Below are 26,398 nucleotides of genomic sequence, written 5' to 3'. Positions count from 1 at the left end.
AGAGGGAAAAAAAAACCAAACCCTCTGCATACAGTGGTTTTATTAGTAGAGTCTGTTTTAAAACCAGTCTAGTCTAGAATATTTAGATGGAATTTTGGCATCTTGTAATAGCATTGCAAAAGTTGTTTTAAAGCTTATATCTTGCAAATATCTCTAAAACTTGTCAGATTCTCTGAAACACATGTAGTTATTTCATGTCAAAATTACATAATTTTTCTGTCCAACTTGATCTGTCTTTAAACAATAATACTGTCTTGGTTAAAATACACTAATATAATGTTTTTGTGTGCTTTTATTTATTTCAGCTTTGAAGATAGCAATGATGTTCTAGTAGAAACAGAATCTGCTAAACTGAGAACTGTAGATATTAGAGATGATATATCACAGGAAAGCAAGATTTCAGAGTTACCAGTTTCAAAAAGTAGAAGCAGAGAAAGACAACTGGAAGAAACTAGAGAAACAAAGGTATTTTTATTTTTTTATATAGTTCTGAATTCTTAAGATCTTTCTCTTTACTGTTAAAAGTGTTTTTGTAAATAATTTTTTTAAAAATTTATTTCTACCACTATGTGGAAAAAAGGCAACAAGCCTGAGAACATCACCAAAATTTAAATACTATCAATTTGCTTGGCTTTAGTGGGTTGTACTAAACTTAGAGAGTATACTGTGCATGCCTGGCTTATCTCAGAGATAACTGAAACAGCTGAACACTTTAATTATTCAAAAGTGAAGCAGTACAATATCTTGGAGGAAGATTTGCTGACGTACACTTACTGACATGATGTTGGAAACTGATTTGAGCAGGATGAGCATTTGTGCTGCCTCAGAATGGAAACCTGTGTAAACTCTTGTCCACTAGTAATGGCTGCCATGAGGTATTTCAGGAAAGATACAAGAAACTGGACCAAGATTGAATGACTTTTCTGTGGGTATGTTCTAATTAGGTCTAGCAGTTTAGAAACTTCCTGAGATTGCATCTAGCTTCTTTCGAAGCCCTTGATGTACCTCTTGCTCATGAGTTTGTCTAGCTGCTTTTTTGCGTATATCTGTACCTTTGTAATGAATTGCATACTGCAGCTGAGAGTTAATTCCTTTAATTATTCACTTATTTAAAAAAGTATATTCTTTGGATTGTTTTAAGCCTGATGACTGGTAGTTTAGTATGGACAGTACTTCCATTGTTTTGTTCCTGTTCATCTTTTCTTTTTTATGGTGCCACTTCTTCCTCTTTCCAGCAATATTGTTTTCAAGCTGAAGTGTCCTAATCTTACATTTCTCCTCATATAGAGAAAGTGATTCCTCTGATCATCCTTCTGTCCTAGCATCATTGTCATTTTTGGAACTTAATATCATACTGTTTAAAGATTTGTGCTGAGGAGGAAAGAATTAATTTTTCTTGTGCTTTCTAAGACAGGGAATGATCTTATAGCTAAAGTTTGTGGTGAGATGTTAGGAAATTCGAAGTGTTAGTGTTTCCCTAATGGAAAAATGGGAAAATTATTTGTCCTTTGTCCTTTGTTTTAGATTCTATTGCCTAAAATAATGCCTTCATCTTAATAGAAAATCACCTACTTAGGATCTTCACAAATACTAAGTACCTGTACTTGGAAGTGTTATAACAATATCCAATCTCCTAATATTAATTGGAATAATATTTAGAAAAATCAATTAACTGACCAGGGCAATGTGCTATATACACCAGCCTATTACAGTGGTGTCAGTAGCATGAATGGCTAAGTGTTCTGGCTGATTTGTTATGGTTGTTTGATGTGAGAAAAAGGCATAATAATCTCTCAAATTGATAATTTCAAAAGAGCTTTTAAGTCAGTTCTAATTCTCTTGGCCTGCTGTGGTTAATTTACTTTAAAAGTATATGAACATAATCACTGGTCTAAAACTAGAAATATTCAGCCTACCAGTAGTGTGAAACATCATTCTCTTAATGTTGTTAAAGAGGTAAATAAAGTAGAAAAATAATGGTTTTATGCAGTAGACTTTTACCTTAATTCACTGAATAGGTGCCATAAAATCTTTGGTGTAAATGTGATTATTTTGCTATGTTGTCAAGTGTTTTTTCATTTTCAGAGTGATGGTCAGTGCACTGTAGGAAAATTATTTAGATACTATTGCTGGAAAGTAATGATAGTTGATGCTGTTGAAGGAGTCTGTTATCAGTTTCATCCAATTAAAAGACAAAGAAATGAGCCGATAGGGATCTCATTAAGTTCAGCGAGGGGAAGTGCAAAGTCCCTCACCTGGCGAGGAACAACCCCAGGCACCAGTACACGCTGGGGGCCAGCTGGATGGAAAGCAGCTTTGCAGAGAAGAACCTGGGTGTCCTGGTGGACATAAAGATGAACAAGAGCCAGCAATGTGCACTGGTTGCAAAAAAGGCTAGTGGTGTCCTGGGCTGCATTAGGAGAAGTGTTGCCAGCAGGCTGAAGGAGGTGATCCTTCCCCTCTATTCTGCACTGGTGAGGCCGCACCTGGAATACATTTCCAGGCTCCCTGGTATGAGAAGCATAGACATACTGGAGGTAGCCTGTCAAAGGGCTGTGAGGATGGTGAACTGAGGCAGCTCTCCTATGATGAAACGCTAAAAGAGTGGGGATAGTGTAGCCCTGGCACAGATTACCCAGAGAGAGTGTGTAGTCACCATTCTTGGCAATATTCAAAAGCCATCTTGACACGGTATTGGGCAGCCAGTTCTAGGTGGTCCTGCTTGAGCAGGGAGTTTGGACCAGATGACCTCCAGAGGACCCTTGCAACCTCAACCATTCTGTGAATCTTGTTTTTGTTTCTGATTTTCTTTACATTACAGCGAAGAGTTCTTCTGTGCTTATCATTTCCTTTCTGCAACATTTTTTTCCTCACTCAGAACAAAGACACGCTTGACTTGCATAGATCAGATGAAAAGCAGAGTGCATCAGAAAGTGATTCTCAGTCTGAAATCATGTAAGTAGAATTATTTTACCTTGCAGTGGTACTTGAGCTAAACCTGCATTTACTTTGGATATAATTTTGATTGATCATAGTAAACTGGACTAGACAGTTTAACTTTTTTCTATAATTTGATTTGATTATCAAAGTTATCAATAGAATTGATAACTTTTTTCTATAATCAGTGAAGTTTTTTGATAGAAATTTTGATTAGTGAGAAGCAATGCTTTGACTAAGACTTAAAATGTTACATGGGAATGAGAAGGAAGACTTTACTAAGCTTAGGAAAAAGCTAGCCCATCTACAGTCAGCAACAAGGAAGTTTCTCTGAAGAAGTTCTGACATTTTGTGGGTGAACCTTGGTTGTGAAAATTGATTTTTTTAAATGTTTTTTAATAAAAGGGCCTTACTGTATTCTTTGAAATTCACAGCTGTACATCAGAGCTTATTAGCTGTACACATTGTGTGTGATGTATTCATACCTTCCTAACTGGAAACTGTTGCTCTTTGGAACTCAATATAAGAGTTCAAGTTGAGACATACCTCTCTAGAAGATACTCCCAAGCTGTCTCTGTCTCACTTGCACTCCGTTATGAAGTTAACCTTTGTGACTATTTCTTACACTTATGGATGTAGCTGAGCAGTGGTGTTTAAACAAGTTTGTGCCTAAAGTTTCCATTTTTATGTGATCAGTGACATCCTATTCAATTACATAATTTTTAAAAGGTGGTTTAGTCATGCACTACTAGTTAATGCTAAATTGTTTTTCATGCTTCTGTCTTTCCCTTATTGAAGTGTAGCTCACTCTTACAGTAAATACTGTTAAAGCTTTATTTGTCCTGCCTTATGAAGAATGTAAGAAAAGGTAGTAGTTTCCGATGTGAATATTATTGATGAGCTGTAGGGCTCAGATGCAAAATTTTGTCTGTAGAGGAAATCTGCTCTATTTTGGAGCAGATTTTTATTGCTTCTATTGAAATCATTAAGTCTGTTCACACTTACATCCGTTGTGAATCCCTAGGAGAAGAGCTATTCTTTTATATATTTAATAGCAAGAAATGCTTCCTTCAGTTATTTTTAAGAAGATTACACTGAAAACCAGCAAAGTTGTTGAGGTTTATTTGACATTCTTTGCATTAACTAATGGCATATCTGCTAATATCAGAAAGATGTAATATAATTTGTTTTTCACTTTATTGTCTTGCTGCATTACCCATGCAGTTTGTGGTGCTCTTGAAGTACATCTTGGACTGTATAAGACTTGTAAGTAATCATATACTACCTGTTTTTATATCTTAAGGAAAACTGAAAAGACATCAAGCAGAGGCCGCTTGCAAAGACCTAAACCAAATTTAGTGAGATCATCTGGAAGGAGAGAAGCAGCAACCCAAGAAAAAATGGAGGCTGAAATTTCCTCTCCAGACCTTGTGAATGCAAGTGAAAAGGTCAGAAGAAGGAACATTGCTTAGTATGCTATGCTCCTGATGTTGTATCTCTTTTTATCAATGCTAGTGCTGTGGACCAGCTACAGTCTAACAAGTAGTATTCTGAGAACTGCTTCCGAGGTGCCTGTACACTTGTCCAAGAGTAATATTCTTGCCTCAATTCTAGTGCTCTGAGGAAGACAGTAGAAGAAACAGAAACAAAGACACAGAATTAGAGAATACTGATTTGGATACTAAATCTGAGTAAGTATTGACATTGCTTTTCCAGTATCCTGAAATTAACTAACTATAATTGTTAATTTATTCTATATAGTGCTGTTATAAAAAGATAAAAGTAAATCTGAAGTTTTAATAGAAGTCTTAGTTTTGATTTTGGCATTTTCTTGGATGATATCAAGTGGTACAATGGTAGAAGGTATGTGCTTCTTTTCTGGGAACTTGAGGAAAGCATTACTTCATGAAGTACTGACTATACTTGGAATTTGGGAGGGGGAAGGGGAGGAAGTGATAACTATGCCTTCCTCCTACCCTCAGTTGCCAGCTAATGGCTCTGCTTCTGACACTTGCAGAAGCAGCTATGGTATGCAGTCTAGTTAGGTTCCTCTCCTGTGTGATAACTTCATATCTTTTTAATAGATAGGTAAATTGAGTTTCTACACTCTGTAAGACTAAACAGAGTTTGGTTCTCATGTGAAGAAACTTACATAAGTTTGTGCAAATTCTTTTGAAGACAACTCAATTCCAGAAAGAGAGTTGTGCAAGTCATTGTATATTACATAAGCTTGAATATTGTGGAGTAAATCTCACTGTTGTGGATCCTTTATGCAGAGAACCTGAAAAAACTGTAATTGCAAAGGCAATAGTTAGAGGAAGTCGACAGAGATTTAAGCCTAATATTACAAGAGCATCTGTAAGGAATGAAGAGCCTGAAAAAGATGCAGGAAATGATAAAATGTCCCATCCACAGCCTAAGGAGGAAATCAAAAAGGTATTTAATAAAGTAACTGGAGATAATATAGTAACTAAAAAGCTGCTGGATGCAACAGCAATGTTACATTTTTCTTTTTTTCTTTTTTTTTTTCCCCCTAAGTGTAACCAGGAATCAGCCACTTACTTAACCTTCAGCGACAATGGGATATTCCTTAGAGGCCTCAGCTAAGCTGGGAGCTTGTCACACAAACAGTAGATGCCAGTAATCTTTCATGTTGTGCAGCAAATACAGCTTTAGTTGTTTGATTGAGATTTTTCTGCACATTTCTGACTATATGAAATGTACCCTGTAATTGTCTGTCTCTGTCATAAGCAATCTTTTTTATATCCAGTTACAGATAGTTCCCTGGTCTGTTAGCTAATGCCATATTTTATAAGTGTTAAGAGAGCTAACGTCTTAATGTTCTATTTCTATTCAGAATATTAATGAAAGTAATAGATCTGATGCTACCAGTGAAGAAGCTGCAGAAAAAGATGATCAAGTCCTGGAAACAGTGTCTCAGTAAGTATGTGAAAAGTAAGAAGACGGGTGCTGCTCTCCAGCAGTTTGACATCCCTCTCACGTCTGGTAGTATTATAGGTTTTTACAGTAGTTTCTGAAAAAATTCTGCAATTGAGGGAAGAATAGGAATATTTTTTAATGTATGAAGCAAATAAATTGAACATTTTTGGTTTTAAGGCCGTGCTTTTAAATGAGATGTCAGTCCCAATAAATGGAAAAAAACCCCTGACAAGTTAGTCCCTTGAGAACTAAAACAAGTATTCTCCACTACCTTTAATACTGAAATGCATCAGTTTCAGTGGTTAAGTATTTAAACAATAGGAATGAGTGTTTGTTCTTAAAGTATAGTTAAGTGTTAGGTGTCTGGTATTAGGACAAAAAAAATTCCAGCATGTAGGCAACTTAATGCATGTGTTAATTAAGAAGTGGGTTTTTTATTTCTCTTCAGTGGAGAAATGGTAGTGGTAGTGTAAAAGGAGGAATATGTTCTACAGGAGAGATAATTAAGAAAAAAAAAAAAAAAAGGGGGGGAAAAAAAAAAGCCCCAGCCAAAACCACCCCCCCCCCAAAATCAAAGCAACAACAGCAACAAAATAAAACCCAAAACTTTTAAAAGGGCTTTTTAAAGGGGGATAGTTGAAGAGGATGGAGGGCGATAAACTGTGTTTGATAACCTGGCAGAAAAATACTTAAGCAGTTGTTTCTTTCATTAACATGCTATGTAACTTGGTGCTTAGGGTAAAAAGGCATAGCAGCATCTGACAGTTGTCATAATGTACGTCTGATATTTTTGCATTAGTAAGATTGTGAAATTATTTATGTATTTGAATGTTTGTGATTTTAAACCCTTCGTTAAATTCGGTCCATCTGCCTCTAGATCAGCTAGGAATACAAGAGCCACCATTATGGGTCAGAAAAAGGTCTGTCTAGTGCAGTATCTTTACTCCAGCGTGAAAAGAAGACAAGCAGGGCACACCTAAGTTTGAACTTGTCAGGTACTCTTTCAGTCTCTAGCAGATACACTTCTAGTTTCATGAAGTTAGTAATGTGTAGCTTCATTTTAAATAAGTGTATGTTAATAACCATTTTAAAAAGAAAATAAAAAAATACCACTTCTCCAAGACTCCTTACACTTTCAGATTTGGTGTGTGTTTATGGATCTTACATGTTTTTCCAGGTCTAATGAAACAGCTGGTTTACAAGTAGACAGCAAACAGAGTGTGCTGAAACCAACACCTCTAAAGAGAGGCAGAGTGCAGAGACCAAAACCAAATCTAGGAAGAACTGTAGCAAGGCAAAAAGACCTGAAAGATGAAAAAGGTCCTGAAGAGGAGAAAACTGAAGGTGGAGAAGAAGGTGATGTGGTGCACCATAGGGATGAAAACAGTGATCCATGCCTCAAAAATGTAAGTTTCTTGAGCAGTTGCTTATGCCCACTGTTTTGCTGAGTCCTAAGCAGAAGCCTGTAGTAACAAACATCTAGGTACATACAACATAATTTGTGAGCATAGACTTTGCGTGTGTTGTTTCAGAATAAACTGAATCATCATAACATTTCTTCATACTTGCCCTTGGGTTCTGTTTTCTATGGATAGATGGATTATATCTCACATTTTTGTGTGATTTGTGATAATACATCTGAAGAGAGATTGCAGAGAAAAAAGATCTCTTGGAAGAGAGACCACTTCAGATATCAAGTATATAGAAAAATAATGAAATTTTGCTTTTAAAGTATCCACTGATATTACTTGGACACATAGGAAGAGAGATCTTTTTGAGTGTTTTTGTGATACTAATTTTTTTTTTTCTCTGCTCCTCTAAAAGAGAGGTCGAGCAAGTCTTTCATCTTAATGGAGTTAAGCTTTTATTCCTTTTAGGATGTGACGGTTCATGAAGATACTCAGCCATGCAATGTGATGTTAGAAGGGGTTGTTTCTACAGATTCTGAGATGAACTCAATACATACAAGGCAGTGTTCCCAAGAAAAATCCTCAGAAGCAGGAAGCTATGAAAGTGAAAAGGGATTGTCAGATGTCTTGAAACAGCTTTCAGATTTCCATACAGGGTAAGGTTATTTTTTAAATGGGGAGAAGGGATCGTTCAAAACCATAAATATCTCTAGGTATTCTAAACTTTTGCATTCAACTCCAGCGTTAAAAACAAGTTTTGTATCTTAAATGAGATGTTTAATTAAGACAATACTAGACTTGAACAGACAAAACTCCAGGAGCTCAAAGGCACTAAATTTATATGCTGTTGGGTGTTAATAACTATGAGACTAGTTTTGAAAGAAATACATTTTTCTGATGCTCAGTTCCTTCTCCATGCTGGTTCTAACAGTGCGTCCCTATGTGCTTGTGTAAATCATTGAGTATAGAGTTTAGTTTCCTGTTAAAGTGTCCCCTAAAAGAAAACAAACAAACAAAAATAAAAAACCAAAAAACCTGTGCTTTAAATCTACTGGGTACTTTTAAACATAATTAAACAAAGGCATTTGTAAAATGTCTGTATTCCTCTCAAAGTGTGACTGGAAGTTGCAGTTCTGAAATGGCATCTCTTTTTAACTTACCTTTCCTCACCTATTTATAAGGTAAACAAGTTTTTGGTGATGTGCTTTTATTGGATCTTTTTACGCAATGTGAAATAACTTTGTTATTGCTCTAAAAAAGCTAAAGATACTTATACTTGGCTACTGTATTGAAGAGAGCTACATACAAGTATGTCAGGCGTGATTTGCAGAACCAGTGTTGTCCCATGCCTTTGATTGTTCTTTTGTTTGTTTTTGTAGGAAGTCTGGTCCTCAGAAGGAAGAGGAGAAAACTGTTGTATCATCAGCTCAGCTACTGAGGAGTCAATTCCAGAGACCAAAGCCAAATTTGAGAATGACAAGTAGTAGAAAGGAAGTGCTGGGTGTAAATGATAAGGGTGTATCACAGAAAGATACCAACAAGGAAGAAAGTTTGACACAGTGTGACAGTGAATGTAGCATCCTTCCTGATACAGATGTAAGGCTTCTTTTTTTTTTTTTTTCTTTAGTAGTATTTGAGCTTTTGGGTTTGTGAAGTGGAATACTAATGATTTAAAAAGTACAGAGTTCATCTGTTTTGAAACAATTTATTCAAAGCTAAAATTTTCTACATGAAAACTCCTATACTTTCCACTTGGTTGCATGCGGGAAGAAAAAGATTACATCCATTCTGTATCTCTTGTTACATGTCTGGATGTCTTTCTGACCTGAGGTGGCCTTGTGGGGTTGACAGTGAAGAAAGAAAGTATTAATAGAAGATGGCAAAGAAGAAATATAGATTTCAAGCTATTTTTGTTTAAAAGAAACAAATGTGTGTGTGTCCTGGAAAGACCAGAAAATTATTAATGAGCAGTTACAGAGAGGTTTTTGCAGGAAGCACTTCCAAGTGATTAGTACCAAACTTTGTGAACATCATAATGTCACCTTTTGGTTTAGTATCATGACTTTTTCTGGTTCTTATGTTTATATTTTTCAGAAAGCGGGAAAATATGAAGTCCCGCAACCATTGGAATCCTTAGGAAAGGAGAAGTCACTTGGCTCCCAGGAGGTTTCTGAGGGGCCTAGTCATAAGCCCCCAAAGACATTTTCAAGATCAGAGGATGATGCAGTCAGGTTTTGTCTACCTGAAATTAAACAAGATGACACCTCAAGTACTAATGCAGGGTAAGGGCTTAGCTGCTTCTGTTTCTTGACTGTTACAATAGAAGTATGTTAAAAGGAAATCATTATACCAATTGATTGCTAGCTGGCAAAGAAAATCTAATAAAAATACTCATAGTTTTGACACTCGTAATACTAAAGTTCCAGTTATTTCTATGCTGGGCATTAAATTAAAAAGCATTTATTTTACAACTGTTTTGTCATCTGAAATGCTAGATTCATTTCATGTAAGCAGAGGAATACTAGTTAGCTTATCAGAGAAACCATGTGAAAATTACTTTGGCTTTATAGGAATGAGCAGTCAGTAAGTTAATGCCTCCAGTGAGAGTTAGTTAATTCTGTTATGGAAGTACGTAGGAAACCAGTGCTGTGAAATTTTTACTGAAAAAAAGTTTTGTGTTTGTAACTTAAACTCAGCAGAACTTTATGTTTAATTGATTTCTTTTAAAAGCTCAGGTTTTTTTAATATGTTAATATAATGAACTTCTTTGTTAATGACAGCTTTTTTTTTTTCTGTCGGACTTAGTATTGATAGCAAAAATACCACTGAAGAAGAAGATAAACAAAGACCTCTTCAACCTGTTCAGTTAGTGAGGAGCAGATTCCAGAGGTACAAGCCAAACTTGGGAAGAGCTGTAGGAAAGAAGGAATTACAAATATCAGAAAATGAGAGAGATAAGAAGCCTGAAGCAGAGCAGTTGGTGTTGCAGAAAGATGAGTTTGCCAATACAGTCATCGTAAGTGTTAATAAGATTAAGTGCTTTGCCTTCATAAGTATGGTTCCAAGTTGCATGTTCTATTTTATGAAATTAAATTAGAACGTTTAAGTTGCATTCTCTGAAGCTGAGACACCATACTAGACAGAAAAAATCCCCAAACCCTGGTATGCTGAGGTGTTGCAGGTATGAAATCAGTGAAGCCTACAACTTGTACTATTAATGTCTTCTGGAAGATGAGGATCTGATTTTGATTGGATTGCATGATAGAAAAAAGTATTATGCACATTAAACTCTAGAATAAAAATATGATTGATGTTGCAATACATAAAATGAGCGAAAAAGCTGTTTTTTATCCTTCCTGCTTGGATGAATCCCGTCCATGTTGAGAATCTAGTATAGCGTATCAAGAGAAAGTATCAAGAGGAGGCAGAGGATAGCTATTTTTCTGGTTTGTTTTTTTTAAAGAAAAGGTCCTGTTAATTTGGTAAGCCTTGACTGCCTTCACCACTACCGTGCCTAAGAGTCCTCTACTTTACACAGGTAGATTGAGTCATTCACTTACACTGTGTTTCCCCACAGACACTTTATTAGGCACTGTAAGAGGTGTCAAAATCCTCAAAAGCCATTATAGTAGGATGAACTCCATGTAACCGTTTGGTAGGTTGTTCATGAATCATGTTATGGATATAGGCCAGTCTGCATAGACTTGCCTGAGTTCTCAAACATAGCTAAGCTTTGTAAAAGTGACTCATTTTTTGGAGTGGTTATAGCTGGTTTTGTTCTTAAACCTATGTAGAACTAGCTTGGAGTACTTGTGTCGTTCCCAGAGAGGAGCATGAGTATACTGCATCTGTAATCTCTCTGTGGTTTATTTTGTAAAATACAGGTCTATTTTTAAAACTTGCTTGATTTTCTTTTTTTTTTCATGCTTTTTAAATTGCACATCAAAGAGTGAAAATGAAGCCGTATTGTGTCAAGCAGATGTGTTGAGTAAAGAGGAACAGGAACAGCAAGAGATGCCTCAGGTGCCTTGTATTTCTGAAAACATATTGTGTGAACAAAGCAGGTGAGATTATTGTTCAGCAAAACTGCATTTGAAAAGCTTTCATCTGGTACATAATGAGACACCTTTGGAAGTGTCAATGGTTTGTTCCTTGTTAACAGTCTTTCCCCAGCATTTAGTTTTCAGTGCACACAGACATCTTCTTCCCATGTTTTCAGAGCGCATTTTTAGTTGGGCTGAACTACTTGTCACTGTTTAGTTGGTACATACTTGATCTGTATGAGCTCATAGCTCTTTTTGACTAAGCTTTTCTTTTATATGGTTTGTATTGGCATATACAGCGATCATACACATAACATATAAATTTTGCAAAATGACAGAGATCTGTCTTTCATTGATCCTAGTGCACTCTTGTTAAAGTAAGATCTTAAGCATGTATTAGACTGCATATACTTTGATGTCGGTATGGATAGCAACACAACTTTTTTCTTTATGTTAAAAATGCTTTGACAAAGAAACTTTGTTATTTCTTCTTACATGCTAACCATAGATGCCCAAAATAAGGAAAATATATTTAAAAAGATAATATTATTGATTTTAAACAAAACAGTGTATCAGTCTCTAATTCTCTTGTATAAGTGCTGATTCAAAACTTGAATGCAGAATTGCTTTTTTCCCTCCCAGACACAGAGAAGTGACATATTTTTTTCCTTTTTTTTTGTCTTTTTTGTTTGCTTTAAATTCACTAGTGCTGAAAAATCCACTTCACAAGAAGACACGCTAGGTGCTCTGAAACCAGGACAATTCATAAGGAATGTATCTCTGAGAACTAGACCAAACCTAGAAAGAGCATATAGTGAAAAAGAATCTCCATTGGCACAAGAACTTGCTGCTCCAGTTGAGGAAGAAGCAAATAAAGGAGAGAATCTGCCCGTGGCAGAAGAATCTGAGGAACTTCTTCCCTCAAAAGTGAGAATTCTGTTAAAATATTTCTGACGATACGTTCTGATGCTTAGTTCCACACCAGCTACTTTTAAGACATGTAAATAAGTGGTTTTAAATGCATAAATTAATTTTGGACTTGTAAGAATTACATTCTTGTTTAATGTTTGCACCCTATTCTAAAGTATTCTAAAATTCTGTTAATGACACATTGATAATATATAGACTTCTGTTAACAAATCTAAAGACTTCAATTAAACTTTGACATTTCAGTCATGTTGATGATACACGAATAGTTAACTGCATGCCATATTTCTGTTGCTGGGTTTCTTCTGAACTCCTTAGAGGTTGCTCATGAAAGGCTACATTGGTTATGGTACCTGTTTTTATTAGATAAATATTTTCTCTAAAGGAAAAAGGAATGGGTGCCATAAACTACTTGGATGTTTTTAAGCAAAGTTTTGTCTCAGGTTAACATCTTGATCATAACTTTCAATACTTTATTTTACAGGTGATGTATTTTGTGCTAACATTGTTGGGTGTTTGTTTTTTTTTCCCCCCCTCAAATCTAAGGATGACATGGAAGTACTGTTGTCTGTGCGGAATTTGTCCAGGAATTACAATCTAGACCTAAATCCAAAAAGTATGAAGTTGGAAACACTGTGTTCCTCTAAAAAATTACCTAGCTGCCACAGCAAGGGAGAACGAGAAGAAAGTCTGTCAACAAATGCTATAGGAATCATTCAGGATACCACAGAAAGGTAAAGTTCCCTGTTGAAAAAGTAAAAAAGCTCTTTAAAAACTTCATGTATTTGTCTAGTTGTTTTCATACAGCACTTGCTTTTTGAAGTGTAGGCTCTGAGCTGTACTAGTTGTTACAGGCTACATGCTGTGCAGGTCACTAGGTGGCATCCTTAGGTAATATAAGATTTTTTAACAGAATTTTTCTCAGGGCCGTTTTCCTTTTTAGAAAGTATTTTGCAGATGGGAGCAGAAGAGAGTAACCAGAGTTGCGCCATCTGAATTTCTCAGTAGTACATTCTTATGGTACAGTGCACTATGAATGTGGTCCATTGAAAGGAGGACTCTGCAGTGCCATTTGCACTCACTAATAATTGAGAAGTGGCCGATAGACTAACATAAAATGAGCCTCCTGTCTGTATTCTGAGTCTCTTCACTTTTTCTTTCCATCATAAGTTCATGCAACAGTGTGCATGTCCTGGTTCTTTGGTGGAGGGAGTGCTTTTTATGTACATGCAATGTGAGACAGATAGTGCCATTTACATGTAACAGTTTTGGGTTATGTTACAAGCTACTTTTTGCTCAATTTCAATGGATACAGAGCGGCCTCAAATCACTTTACTTTCACTGTTTTCTAAAATTATGTTCTGGTTCCCATCTGTCTCTGATCCTCTGCTTAAAATCTCTTCTGTAACTTACATTGAAATAATATCCCAGAGTCTTTCTGCTAACAAGACAAAGACTTTCTTGGCTTCTGTGATTGTGAAATTTCACAGAAACACAGAATGGTTGAGGTTGCAAGGGTCCTCTGGAGGTCTTTTGGTCCAAACCCTCTGCTCAAGCAGGATCACCTAGAGCTGGTTGCCCAGTATCATGGGTTTTGAGTGTTGCCAAGGATGACAGCTTCACAGTCTTTCTGGGTAACCTGTGCCAGGGCTTGGTCACCGTCACAGTGAAAAAGTATTTCCTGATGTTCAGAAGGAACCTTCTTGTGTTTCATTTTTTGCCTCTTTGCTCTTGTCCTGTCACTGGGCACCACTGGAAAGAGCCAGGCTCTGTCTATCTTTACACCTTCCCTTCAGGTATTTATATACATTGATGAGGTTTCCCTACCTACTCCCACCAAGCCTTCTCTTTCTCCAGGATGAATTATCCTCACTCTTTTCAGCCTTTCATCATAGGAGAGATGCTTGTGTCCCTTTACCTTTGATAGCCCTTTCCTTGACTCTATGCAATATGTTCATGTCTCTCTTGTCACCAGTTCAGGATACTCCAGTATAGTACGCCAGGTGTAGCCTCACCAGTGCAGAATAGAGGGGAAGGATCACCTCCTTCAGCCTGCTGGCAACACTTCTCCTAATGCAGCCCAGGACACCACTAGCCTTTTTTGCAACCAGTGCACATTGCTGGCTCTTGTTCATCTTTATGTCCACCAGGACACCCAGGTTCTTCTCTGCAAAGCTGCTTTCCATCTGGCTGACCCCCAGCGTGTACTGGTGCCTGGGGTTGTTCCTTGTCAGGTGAAGGACTTTGCACTTCCCCTTGTTGAACTTGATGAGCTTCCTGTCAGCTCGTTTCTCCAGCCTGTCCAGATACCTCTGGATGGCAGCATGACCCTTTGGTATATCTGACACTCTTCCCAGTTCTGTGTCCTCTGTAAACTTTCTGAGGTTACACCCTCCCCCATCATCCAGATCGTTAATGAAGATGTTGAACAGGACTGTTCACAGTATTGACCCACACGGTACACTCCTAGTTACTGGCCTCCAACTAGACTTTACCCACTGATCATTAAACTCTGAGCCTGGCCATCCAGTTTTCAGTGCACCTCCTTTGTCTGCTTATCCAGCCCGTACTTCATCAGCTCCCCTATGAGGATGTTAGGGGAGATAGTGTTAGAAGTCTTACTGAAGTCAAGGTAGATACTATCTGCCACTCTCCCTTCATCTATCAAGCCAGTTATTTCATCATAAAAGGTTATCAAGTTGGTTAAGCATGACTTGCCCATTGTGAATCCATGCTGACTACTCCAAGGCACTTTCTTTTTTTTCATGTGTCTGGAAGTGGTTTCCAGGATTAGTTGTTCCATCACTTTACCAGGGACTGAAGTGAGGCCGACTTTCCTGTAGTTTCCTGGATCCTTCTCCTTGCCCTTTCCCAAGACATGCATTTAAAAGCCCAAGATTTCTGTCTTACTGATCTGTATGTGCTTGAACAGATGTAAAAATTTAATCCTGTTTAAAAGCAGTAGTACCTTGAGCATTAGAGTTAATTAATATAGTGTTCCTGTAGGTGCATTAATTTAGAGGACCTCTGGTGGTATAGCTGAAACTTTCTGACCTACCTGACAGAATCGGGTAATCAGAAAGGTCCGCTACTGCAGAAAAGCAAGTTATTTCACTTTCACATTGTTTTTTTCTTCCTTTATGTTTTTTTTTAAGCTTCAACAACTAAACAAATGAAAATGCAGAACACTTAACTTAATTTTTAGCTTGAAGTACTAAATATTTGATAGCAAGCCAAACTTGTAGAGTGTATTTAGTAGTTCCTGAAAAGTAAAAGCTGAAAAAATATTTTTGTAGGTCCAATGATAAATTAAGTTCTGGAGAAGAAAGTAAACAGAGTGGTACAAAACCTTTGCATCAAGCAAGGGAACCCCACTGGAACTCAAGGCTAAACCTAATGAAAGTTAGTAGAAAAAGAGATTGCTCTGAAGAAGGTGAAAACAGAGAAGAGGACAATGCTGAGAATAGAAATGCAGAAGAGTATCTGGTCTTAGAAAAAACAGGTGTATCAACGGTAAGTGCTGATCATGTGTTTTGAGCGAATTTATACCTCAATTCTTGTGTTTTAAATTCTTAGACCCATAGATGGAACAGAAATTCAGTGTATGGCTGGGAATGGTTAATGTGATTCTTTAATTTTTTTTTTTTTTTGTACATGTGGTGGTTTAACCTACAGTGGGACCATGTGGTCCTGCACTCACACCCCCCCACCCGGTGAGATGGAAAGGGAATCACAACAAAGGGGGCTCAGATTAGAATGAGGACAGGGACGGCTCACTCACCAGTTATGGTCACGGGCAAAACAGACTCAACTTGGGGAAGAAAAATCAATTTAATTTGTTGCCATTCATCCAAGTAGCACAGTGAGACATAACAATCACATCTTAAACACCTTGCCCCCACCCCTCCCTTCTTCCTGGGCTCAAATCACTTTGCTCCTGATTTCTCTGCCTTCCCCCACCAGCGGCACAGGGGAGAGGGAATGGGGGTTCAGTCAGGTCACCTCTGCTGCTCTTCCCGGCATGGAAGTCCAGGAACAAGATGTTCCAACACGAGCTTCCCGTGGAATCACGGACCTCTTTGGGCACAGCTCCTGGCTCTGGCATGGGGACATCCATGGGCTGCAGATGGGCCTCTGGTCCAGCACACCTCCTCACCCCCCTGCTCTGGTGTTGAGCAACCCTCGGGGTCTCAGTTCAGTCACAGTTGCCCTCAGGCTCAGCTTTTCTGTGCCAGCGTGGAGTCCTCCGTAGCCTACATGTCGGTCTCTGCTCAGCTGTTGAACCTCCATGGGCTGCAGGGACCTCCTTTGCCTTCTCCTACTCCACGTGGTTGAACTGGGTGTCCGAGGTTCTCTGTCCTCCCCCTCCTCCTCCTTCCTTATGGCAACGAAGCTGTCCCTTTGTTTAGGCCAATGGTCTTTTGTTCAGGTCAATGGCCTCTCCTCCAGGGACCACACCTTCTTCTTTTCAGGACAGTCCTTCCCCTCACAAACATGGATTGGCAGAGGTGTTTCTCTAGTGCTCACTGGCCCAGCCTGGGCTGGGGGATCTCCGCCTTGGAGCCAGGGGAGCTGTTGCTGTCACAAGGTGGCCCCTTCTCCCACTAACAAAAATGCCCCTCACCCCCAACCCAACACAGTACGCTATTGGAAATTATGCTGAATAAATGGTCTAAGAATTTATAAACTGTGGAATATTTAGTGTTCTCTACTGTCTTAATTTTTGCAGTTTATATGGTCAAAAGTCTGCATTATAATAAATACATGCTAACACTGTTACTAATTAATGTCTATTATTTGTTGCAGAATGCAAATTAAGACAGCTCTCTAACATCAGATACTACTTAAAGTTCATATGAGGGTACTTATAGTTGAAAAGTATGTGAACAAAGTTCAGACTTTCTTCTGCTTAAATTCATTCAACAGGCCTAACCTAGCCCAGACTAATTCCTTCTCTGTCTAAAGTTGCAATACCTGAATAAAGTTTATGTGGTGTTCCTTATTTTCTAGATGGATCACTAAAATCTTTCAGTTAACATACTATTTTAGCCAAGTATCTATCCACAGTTGACAAAACTGTGCTTGTTGATGTTTTTTATGTTCTGAAGTATGTTTGTGTGTGTATGTTTTTAATAATACTTAAATGTTGTTTTGTAAACTATGGTAGGTTTTTCTTCCTAGTTTGTTTACAGGGCAGGAAAAAAAATTGTTCCTTCCTTCAAATTGTTCTTTAAATTAATAGGTAGTTATATAAAATGATTTATCTTTCAAGCTGCTGAAAAGTTGCTGCTCTTGCTAAGTTGAGCATGGCCTTGGTCTGTTAACTAGCAGCAGCACTGGGAGCTCAGGCATCATAAATAATAACATCTGATGACACTTCTGCTACAGAGCCCAAAATTAAATAAAATGGGGAAAAATGTCCTAATCTATCAGAGATGACAGCTGGGCATGTTTTCAAGAACCTCAACCTTAGCTCTTTAAATCTTTTTGTCACCAAAACCAGTTAAAAATGTTCAGCACTTAGTATAATAGTAATTGTCTCCTCTGTTCAGCAGAAGTCTAGTGACATAGTAGAAGCGGCATCCTTCTCGGAAGCTACAAGGAAACACAAATTTACAGACTCTGTTGAAGAAACATATTGTAAAAGAATCAGGCAGGAGGATAATAGACTTCAGTCTCCAGAGGTATCATCAGAGAGTGAGAGTCAAGTAGAACAAGAAGATGGTTCTTGGCTTTCTACCTCTCAAGAAAAAAAATTAGACAATCTCCCAAGGTAAAACAACTAATTTTGACTTTTAAGCTCAAATGATTGGTTTTGGCCTTTGTTTTAAAAACATAATTATTAGTCATAGTTCTGCAGTGTGTTATGTGAGTACATGCAGTCCTTGTGTCTTCCATCTGAACTCTACTGGCTGCACACAGATATCACTCTATCTCCTACCCTGCTTGCACTTTAATTAAATGAACATAGCCAGCAGTCCCATGAACCCATCCCAGGGTCACCTTTCGTTTCAACAGGAACGCCTGGTAAAGGAAGGGACTTTGAAGTACCCATGTTGGCAGCATAGGGATTGTGGGATTAACCTAAACAGAAACTCTATGCTGCGAGTGTCCAGCACTCTATGCTACTCTTTGTTTCCCCCCCTCCACACCAGTTTACCAAAGAGGATGTTTTCTGTGGGAAGTTTGGAATTACTTTTGGTACCCAAAGTGATTGTACCTATCACTTTGAGGAGGGAAACAGTAAGCAGCTGGTTGTTGAAGAGATTGCTGTCTGAGAAACTGCAGCAGATAATTACTTACATCTAACAGTTCTAGTTTCTAGACATTAGTCTGATCAACTAAAATATCATAGTTTGGGGCTTCTAGTGTAGCTTTCACAAAGGAGAACTGGAAATGTTCCCGTGACATAAAAAGCATGTGACTTCCACATCCCTCAAAACGAAATTTAGTTCATCATTTTCTAAAGAATTCTGTGTCTTTTGAATTTATTTGTGGAGCTTTCTAACACTCTGAAACTGCTTAATATACATTTACAATCAGTACTTTGTGCATACATGAAGAAATTAGGATTTCTGCTTAAATAGTATATGGATACATTTGGGAAGCAAGTAGATGGTACTGTTGGTCACAGTGGTCCATTTTTATTGAGTTTGTTTTGTTTTGTGGTACCCCTTTTTTGGAATGTCTTGGACTTCACTGTTTTTTAAACATGCTTTTTGTTCTGTACTTTAGAAGGCAGTCCAGAAGGTCAGCGAAACGGATAGTGCTGCCAAAACATGTCTCGGAGCTAAGAACTGCTGCTTTTGCCTCTGAGGCTGATTGCAGTGAGAAGAACAATCAAAGGCAAGAAGCTAAACTGAATGTTACTAGGGGCAAAAGTTTGAAAACTACACATAGAAAGAAATCTGGGAAGGAGCACAGAAGTTCAAAGGTAACCTTGGTGACCCTCCGGGCTGCTCAAGAGGAGGAGGAGGAGGAGGCAGATGACTTTGAGGCTGAGGATGAAGATGAATGCTTTGCACCAGAGGAAGTAAACAAAGCTCCAGTGTTTGTGCCTATAGGTCTTCGATCTCCAAAACCTGTTCCTGTTCAGATAGAGGAAACCATAGAGGAGGTATCATGTAGCTGGGTTCTGCAGATGTACTTTTGTTTTGATTTTTTAACCAGCTTTTATTCTAATTGCATGTCTGAGTATTGATTTTTATCCCAATTTAGTTTGATTTGTTAAGAACAGTAGCACGAGTGTTACTTGACACATTTACTTGGTTTTGAACAAAACACTGTCTAAGTTTCAGTTATGTTTACAAACTGTATATAGGTCTGCAGAGTACTTAGCAGTTTGTTTGTTGAGATTGAATGTAGGAACCGACTACCATGCTTACTGTGTGTTTTGAAGCCCAAGGTGGAACAAATGGAACATTTCAATTTTACATTTGAATGTTAAGAAATGAGGGGAAAGGGGGAGATGTGCGTGTGGTGTCCCCATTACCAAGAAACTTTAACTGTGTGGTGAGCTGACCCTGACCAGCAGCCAGGCACATACACATCTACTTGCTCACTCCCCTGTCCTGTGGGACAAGGAGAAAATAGGAGAAAGGTAAGAAGACTTATGGATTGATATAAAGACAGTTCAATAAGTGAAGCAAAAACTTGATGTAAAAGCGAAGCAAAACAAGGAATTTATTCACTACTTTGCCCTACATCCTAAGCAGGACAGCACTGGCAGGCCACTTCCTGGAAAGCAGGGCTTCAGCCTGTGTAAGAGTTACTCTGGAAGACAAACACCGTAACCACAAACACCCTCCTCTTCCTCCTCCTTTCCCTGAGCTTTTATTGCTGAACATGGCATCATATAATATGGGATATCCCTTTATTCAGTTTGGATCAGCTATGCCAGCTGCGTGCTCTCCTGACCTCTTGCCCACCCTCAGCTTACTCCACTGGGGCAAAGAGTAGGAAAACATTGTGCAAGCACTGTACAACAGTAGCAAAAACACTGGTGTGTTACCAACACTGTTGTAGTCATAAATCCAAAACACAGCAGTATGGGCTGCTATGAAGAAAATTAACTTAATCCCAGCCACGCCTAGTACAATCTTCACCCTTTGTTTCATACCATTTGTGTCATGTTTGGGTCCTACACTATCCAGTACATCCTTATTAACCACAGCTTCTCTTTCTGTTTTTTGATACATACATGACTATAGCTCCCTTGGTCTGTGAGCCACCCCCTTAAAATGTCCATCAAATGTCCTTTGAGTTTAGTCCATGCCTTGGGCTCTGTGTATGACATCGTTGCTCAGGAGAGATGGCATGTTGTGTTGAGTTTTTCAGTGCCAAAGCCTGCTTAGGGTGGTCACCATTGCACTTGCCTGGTTTCTTGTAAGGCTTGTCTTCTCTTGGTTCATATTGTTTTTGCTGTAGTATTTTTGCATACAACTCGCATAATGTGTTAAAAAAAGTTTAAACGTCTATCCATTAAAATCTCTAGCCCTTGTCCCTTTGGTTCAGGCTGTAGAGTTTGACTTTGTAATGGACTCCATTCCTTGCCTGTGCTCCAGCATGGGTCCTACATGAGCTGCAGTCCATGCAGGGATGTTCCTGCTCTGTCTGGCATGGGCAGATCCGTGGGCCTCAGTCTGTGCTGCTGACATTGAGAGAGCACTTACATTTTTGTCAATTTTTTTCAAAAGCTTTGTGTTTTGGCTCTTCCACGGACCATTTGTAGAGGTGGAAGCTTTTAAGTTTAAAGTGCAGGCCTATGTTTTAATTGTACTTTTAGAGTTGAGATAAGACTGTAGCAAGACTTGGTATCATATCTACTAAAACCAGTCACTAAAGAGGAAATGGTATACTCTTTTGTCATCAGGGAACTTATGAGCTTTGGGAATAATGGACTCTGTTCAAGGCCTGGAAAGGTATTGTGCTCAAAGGTTTAGACATTTTTCTGGGTTTTTTCCTTATCGTTCAACGTGACTTCTTTACCTTTTTTTGTCCGTTCTAGCCTGTCGTATCTCAGTAATATGTCTTCATAGCTTTTTTTTTTTCTTTTCACTTCATTCCAAATCTGTTTATCTGACGTGTTCCATTCATGCCCCAGATCTTCATCAGTACTTCTTTCCATTCATTCCAATTCTTTTTGTTTACTACTACTAGTTATCTTCCTCTCTTCTCCTGCTTTTTTGTCTCCTGAATTAATCATGGTTTCTTTCTCTGGGTGAAACAGCAAGAGAGTTTAAAACTCAGTCAAAACATCCAGGGAGACTCTAGAACAATAATGTACAGCAAAGTTGTTGCATGGAAAGTTTTGCTGAATCCCTTCTTTTCAAAATGTGGAATATATTACATGTGGGGATGATGATCAAGTTTCCTGGTTTAACACACAGGAGCCATGAGTACTAGTAGGGGATATGGTTAGATACCTGAGGACTCAGCTGTTGTCAGATTTAGAGAGATCAATGGAAGGTATCTGTAAGAGTGCAAGCCTTTGAAAGCTACCCAGATTAAGTAGTGTTTTTCATAAGAATGTCACTGGAAAATTGTAACCTTTCTGCCAAATTTCAAGTCTTTGTTTCTGAAAATGTCAAATGTCTGAAGTTCTCAGTGAAAAGACAGTGTTAAAAAAGAGGAAAAAAAAAATGTAGGTAAAATGGTGGGTGGGTATGTGTCTGTGTGTGGGTGTGTGTATTCCCTAGTCTTAGTTTGGAAAAAGGCTAAACTGTTTTTATTTCCTGAAGACTTAAAAAAGCTGAAAAAGTGTGAAAACTAGCAAAACCTTTTTGAGGTAAACAGCTACCATGAAAGATCTCAGCTGCACAACTTAGTTTGCTGGAGTAATAAGCAACTAGAAGCAAGGTCTTAGGTTGTCTGATGATTCCAGTTAATTATAAGCAGCGCTACGAGTTCTGCTTCCAGTTCATACAACTGCTGCCTTCTTAAATCACAATGTTATGTAGTATAAGACTTGATTTTTATGAAGGATCCCACTAAATGTTGAAGGTCTGGTTAAGTATATGTGCTTTATAAAACTGTACATTTGGCAGATTTTCTTTTCGGGCTGATGAACTGAAATACTTTTTTATTATTTTCACAGCTGGAAATACCTGTGAATATGCCAGATGTGCAGATGTCTACTGATGCTGAAAGTTCCTCTCATGCATCTTTCCAGCCAGTGGTACAGAGGGAGGAAAAAGTAAGCACCTCGACAGCTGTAAGAATATCTTTTGTTGGTGGTGGTTTTTTTTTTGTTGTTGTTTTATAGCACATACAGCTATGTGGACAGTGTCTAGTTCCATATCTGCTTGTAAGAGTATAGCTTAATAGACTCTTACTGGTCCCACACAGATATGAGGGACACAGCTGTAGGAAAACTGTGTAAGTAAATAGTTATTCTTTAAAATACCCTTTCAAAGCCAGGGTAACCTTTGGGCAGAGAGATTACCCATAAGCATTAAATGAAAATTGTGGATGCATTTTATATAGAACTTTGATATTGTTTTTCTTTTTTTAAGGAAACAACCATACATGAAAATGCAGAGGTGAACAAAGGTAGATATGAGACAGTTTTTTTCGTATCTTTCCGACTATTTTGCTACCTATGTGTAGTTATTCTTGCTGGAAGTTTGGAGGTTTGTATGTCTTATAAAAAAACTTACTCATGAGATACTCGATGCTTTTATGTTTTGGAGGAAGTTTAAAGCACTTTCTTTTTTACTGTTCCTTATGAAGTACAGGAGATGAAGCATTGCAAGGTTCTCTCTCCCAGGGTCAGGATGTGCCTTTTATTATCCCATCCTATCATTTCCCCATGTTGTGGTTAGTTGTACCAGGAGAAGAGGAAACTTAGCAAGTGCTTACTTGCAGCTTGCTTAATATGTGACTGAGTGATACAAAGAGTGGACAGATTCATAGCTTTATCTCTGTGGTCTCTGACTTTAATATCCTAAACTGGTGAAATAGCATGTGTGACAGACTGTGATCACAGTCTTACAGAAGCAAATACTCTTTCCATGTGAGCTATGTTACAAACTCTTATGGACCTATTAATTTTTAGACTACCTTTCACTTTTAAATTTAAATACATTCCAAATATATCCTCCTAGGAAGCACTGGAAAATGCTTAGTTGCAGGAGGGGAAGCCTACTTCGTCTTTCAGTTTATTTCAATACAATAGCTTTGGAGGATGAAAATGTCTTGTTGGATATGACAGGTTAGTGATAGGCAAAGGGATGTATTCTGAGTAGAGATTGGGAATCAGGAGTCTAAACTAGGATATGGATCAACACCGTAGGTTATGGAATTCTGTGATTAAACTGTTACCTCTTTCTTTTCCTTTTGTGGTGGCTGTTAGATGCCCACCCATCTGCCCTCTCACTCCTGCTTCTCAGCAGGATGAGGGGAGAAAATAAAATGGAAAAACTCTTGGGTTGAGATAAAGATAGGGAGATCGCTTGCCAAAACAGACTCAACTTGGAGAAAACTAATTTAATCTATTACCAAACAAAATAAAGTAGGATGCTGAGAAACAAAGACAAAAACGAAAATACCTTCCCTTCCCTGCCTTCTTAGACTCAACTTCACACTTTCATTTCCCACTTCTCTGCCTCCTCCCCACAAGCAGCACAGGGGGATGGGGAATGGGGGTTTCAGTCAGTTTCTAACACTTCACCTCTGCTGCTTCTTCTTCCCTGCTCAATTGTGGGGCCCTTCCTATGGGGTACAATCCCTCAGGGTAAGTCTGCTCTACTGGGGGTCCTCTACAGGTTGCATTTGCTTTAGGGAATATCTACATGCTCCATCCAGGTCTCCTCCATAGGTTGCAAGGGAATCTCTGCTCCCATGCATAGGCTACCTCCTCTCTGTCCTTCCTTACCAACCTTGGTTCACAAGAGTTGTTTTTGACACTTTTTCCCCTCACTCTTCACTGCTGTGCAGCATTTTCCCCCTTCCTTAAATATGTTTCCTGAAGGTGGTACTGTCTTGGCTGACAGGCTCAGCTGTGTCCTGTGGTGGGTCAGTTGAAACTGGCTGTGTCCAGGGCAACCCTAATGCTGCCAACACCTTGCCACCTGTACCCAGTACACCATTAAAGGAATAATGTTGCTGCTCACTGTTTTTACAGTAGTTTGAATTTAGTGGATGCGTATTGCTGTCTGCCTACAAGCACCTTGATCCATGAATGGCAACAATTTAAAAAATACATACTTCACTATATTGATGATACTGTCAAATGCTTTTTGAATATGGATAAGTGGATTTTTGTTTAATGTATTTGTGACTTTTAACATGTATTAACAACCCTGCAGGAATTAATGATGGAAGCACTGAAGCTGCCATGACTTTACTTGCAATGGGTGATCAAATGTTCCAGTTAAAAACAAGCAATGAAGGTATGATCTGTTTTATGGGACAAAGACTTGCTTGTACTTTCTGGGTTCACCTAGGGAGGGATGGAGCAGGGGCTGCAAAGCTCTTCCACATGCTGCTGCATAGCAGGCGATCAAGAGTCTTTTATGCTTTTAGTTCTGCTGAATTGCAACACATAGTGAGACTATGCAATGCAAGTTGGCTGGGAAAAGTAAAGCGCCTTACTAGGTACTGCCAACTGCATCACTGTGCTAGAAGGTGTTTCTGAGACCTGTTTTGGGAAGGACATGTTTGAATTAATCTGTTTGCATAAATTGGACAAAAAAAAAGGAATCAGGCTTAAATGACTGTAACTATCAGTGGTCTTTTCAGGCCTTTAACATGAAGCTTAGCTTTTTCCACCTAACTTGCTACAACCTGAAATTACCTGGGTTTAGTGTAGTTTTTTACAGACTTTTATTTCAAATTAACTGTCTGCTTTAATTGGTTGAATGTCAGTTGCTGCATTCTTACTATCAAAACAGCGATCTTAGGCCTGCATTTACCTGGGATTTAAATTTGCGTCTTTGGAGAATACAGACTTTGTTAAATGAGGTTTGAAGCTGAACATCTGTAAAATAGCTTTATGTATATGTGAAACCTTAGTCTGTAATAAGCTATCCTTTTCTATTCTGTTTTTTGTTCTAACCAGAATGGACACACATGTTACCCACTCAAGATGAGTTGGACATGGCCAATAGCCTTGTAATGCACGCCTACTCCAAACAAAACAGAAATCCTAGTCAGTATTTACTTTCTTCAGATACTTCTACCAAGGAATTGGTTCCTTCTGAGGATGGAAGCAGCATTAATGTAGAGGATCAAAGCACTGGCACAAGAATGGATGTTGAAGAATATTTTGAGAAAAATGCTACAGATACCAGGTTAAATCACTACTTCATTTTCTTTAGGGAGATAAATCCTCTGACACTTCTTACTTTTGCTAGGTTCTTTCTAGCATTTTTACTGAATTGCAAGAAGTCTTGCTTTAGTGAGGGTTTCTTAGTTTATGTAATTGGTATTGTGATGGTTTCACATGGCTAGCTGCCAAACACAGCTACTCACTCACTCCCCTCGTCGGGGAATAAGGAGGGAATCGGAGGGGTAAGGTTAAGGAGACACATGGGTTAAAATAAAAACAATTTAATAATTGAAATTAAATAAAATAATAATGATAAAACCAGTAATAATAGACTATGCAAATGAATGATGTGCAGTGCAGTTGCTCACCGCCCACCCACAGATGCTCATCCTGTCCCCAGCTAGTGATCCCAGAGCAGAGACAGTCCTGAAAATGAAACTGCAATCCCAGAAGAGTGAGCCTGAGAGATCCCCAAGAGAATCTCCAGCTTTCTGGTCAACCCTCATTAATATACTGAACATGGCATTATAGGATATGGAATATCTCATTGGCACATCCAAAATCCAACTCTGAGGTTTGGTAATTGCTCTGCTTTTTTCCCACCAAGTCCTTCTCAGTTGCAGACTAGTAAAACATGAAGTCATAGAATCATAGAATGGTTAGGGCTGGAAGGGACCTTAAAGATCATCTAATTCCAACCCCCCTGCCATCAGCAGGGACACCTTCCACTAGACCAGGTTGCTCAAAGCCTCATCCAACCTGGCCTTAAACACTTCCAAGGAGGAGACATCCACAACTTCTCTGGGCAACCTGTGTCAGTGTCTGACCACCCTCACAGGAAAGAATTTCTTCCTAATATCTAATCTAAACCT

At 38.5% G+C, this 26,398-nt stretch overlaps 1 protein-coding gene across 1 annotated transcript in view; it reads left to right on the top strand.

Moving 5' to 3' along the window:
* BDP1 (BDP1 general transcription factor IIIB subunit) overlaps positions 1–25,548 on the top strand; it is a gene marked incomplete at both ends in the record, with an annotated part of 35,069 nt that extends 9,521 nt beyond the window's left edge. Inside the window, 21 exons of the mRNA XM_029087282.1 lie at positions 306–465; positions 2,879–2,955; positions 4,241–4,385; positions 4,552–4,628; positions 5,214–5,373; positions 5,795–5,877; positions 7,055–7,283; positions 7,755–7,942; positions 8,666–8,882; positions 9,381–9,568; positions 10,101–10,302; positions 11,235–11,350; positions 12,037–12,256; positions 12,803–12,990; positions 15,553–15,769; positions 17,809–18,029; positions 18,992–19,373; positions 22,353–22,451; positions 22,771–22,807; positions 24,565–24,648; positions 25,317–25,548. Coding sequence (XP_028943115.1) covers positions 306–465; positions 2,879–2,955; positions 4,241–4,385; positions 4,552–4,628; positions 5,214–5,373; positions 5,795–5,877; positions 7,055–7,283; positions 7,755–7,942; positions 8,666–8,882; positions 9,381–9,568; positions 10,101–10,302; positions 11,235–11,350; positions 12,037–12,256; positions 12,803–12,990; positions 15,553–15,769; positions 17,809–18,029; positions 18,992–19,373; positions 22,353–22,451; positions 22,771–22,807; positions 24,565–24,648; positions 25,317–25,548 — 3,522 coding nt within the window. The remainder of the gene's footprint in view (positions 1–305; positions 466–2,878; positions 2,956–4,240; positions 4,386–4,551; positions 4,629–5,213; positions 5,374–5,794; positions 5,878–7,054; positions 7,284–7,754; positions 7,943–8,665; positions 8,883–9,380; positions 9,569–10,100; positions 10,303–11,234; positions 11,351–12,036; positions 12,257–12,802; positions 12,991–15,552; positions 15,770–17,808; positions 18,030–18,991; positions 19,374–22,352; positions 22,452–22,770; positions 22,808–24,564; positions 24,649–25,316) is intronic.
* Between the last annotated feature and the right edge of the window lie 850 nt (positions 25,549–26,398).

The sequence above is a fragment of the Antrostomus carolinensis genome, unplaced genomic scaffold (assembly GCF_000700745.2).
Source record: "Antrostomus carolinensis isolate BGI_N321 unplaced genomic scaffold, ASM70074v2 scaffold8181, whole genome shotgun sequence".
NCBI lineage: Eukaryota > Metazoa > Chordata > Aves > Caprimulgiformes > Caprimulgidae > Antrostomus > Antrostomus carolinensis.
The sequence above is the reverse complement of the archived record's forward strand: the minus strand, read 5'-3'. Positions and strand labels throughout refer to the sequence as shown.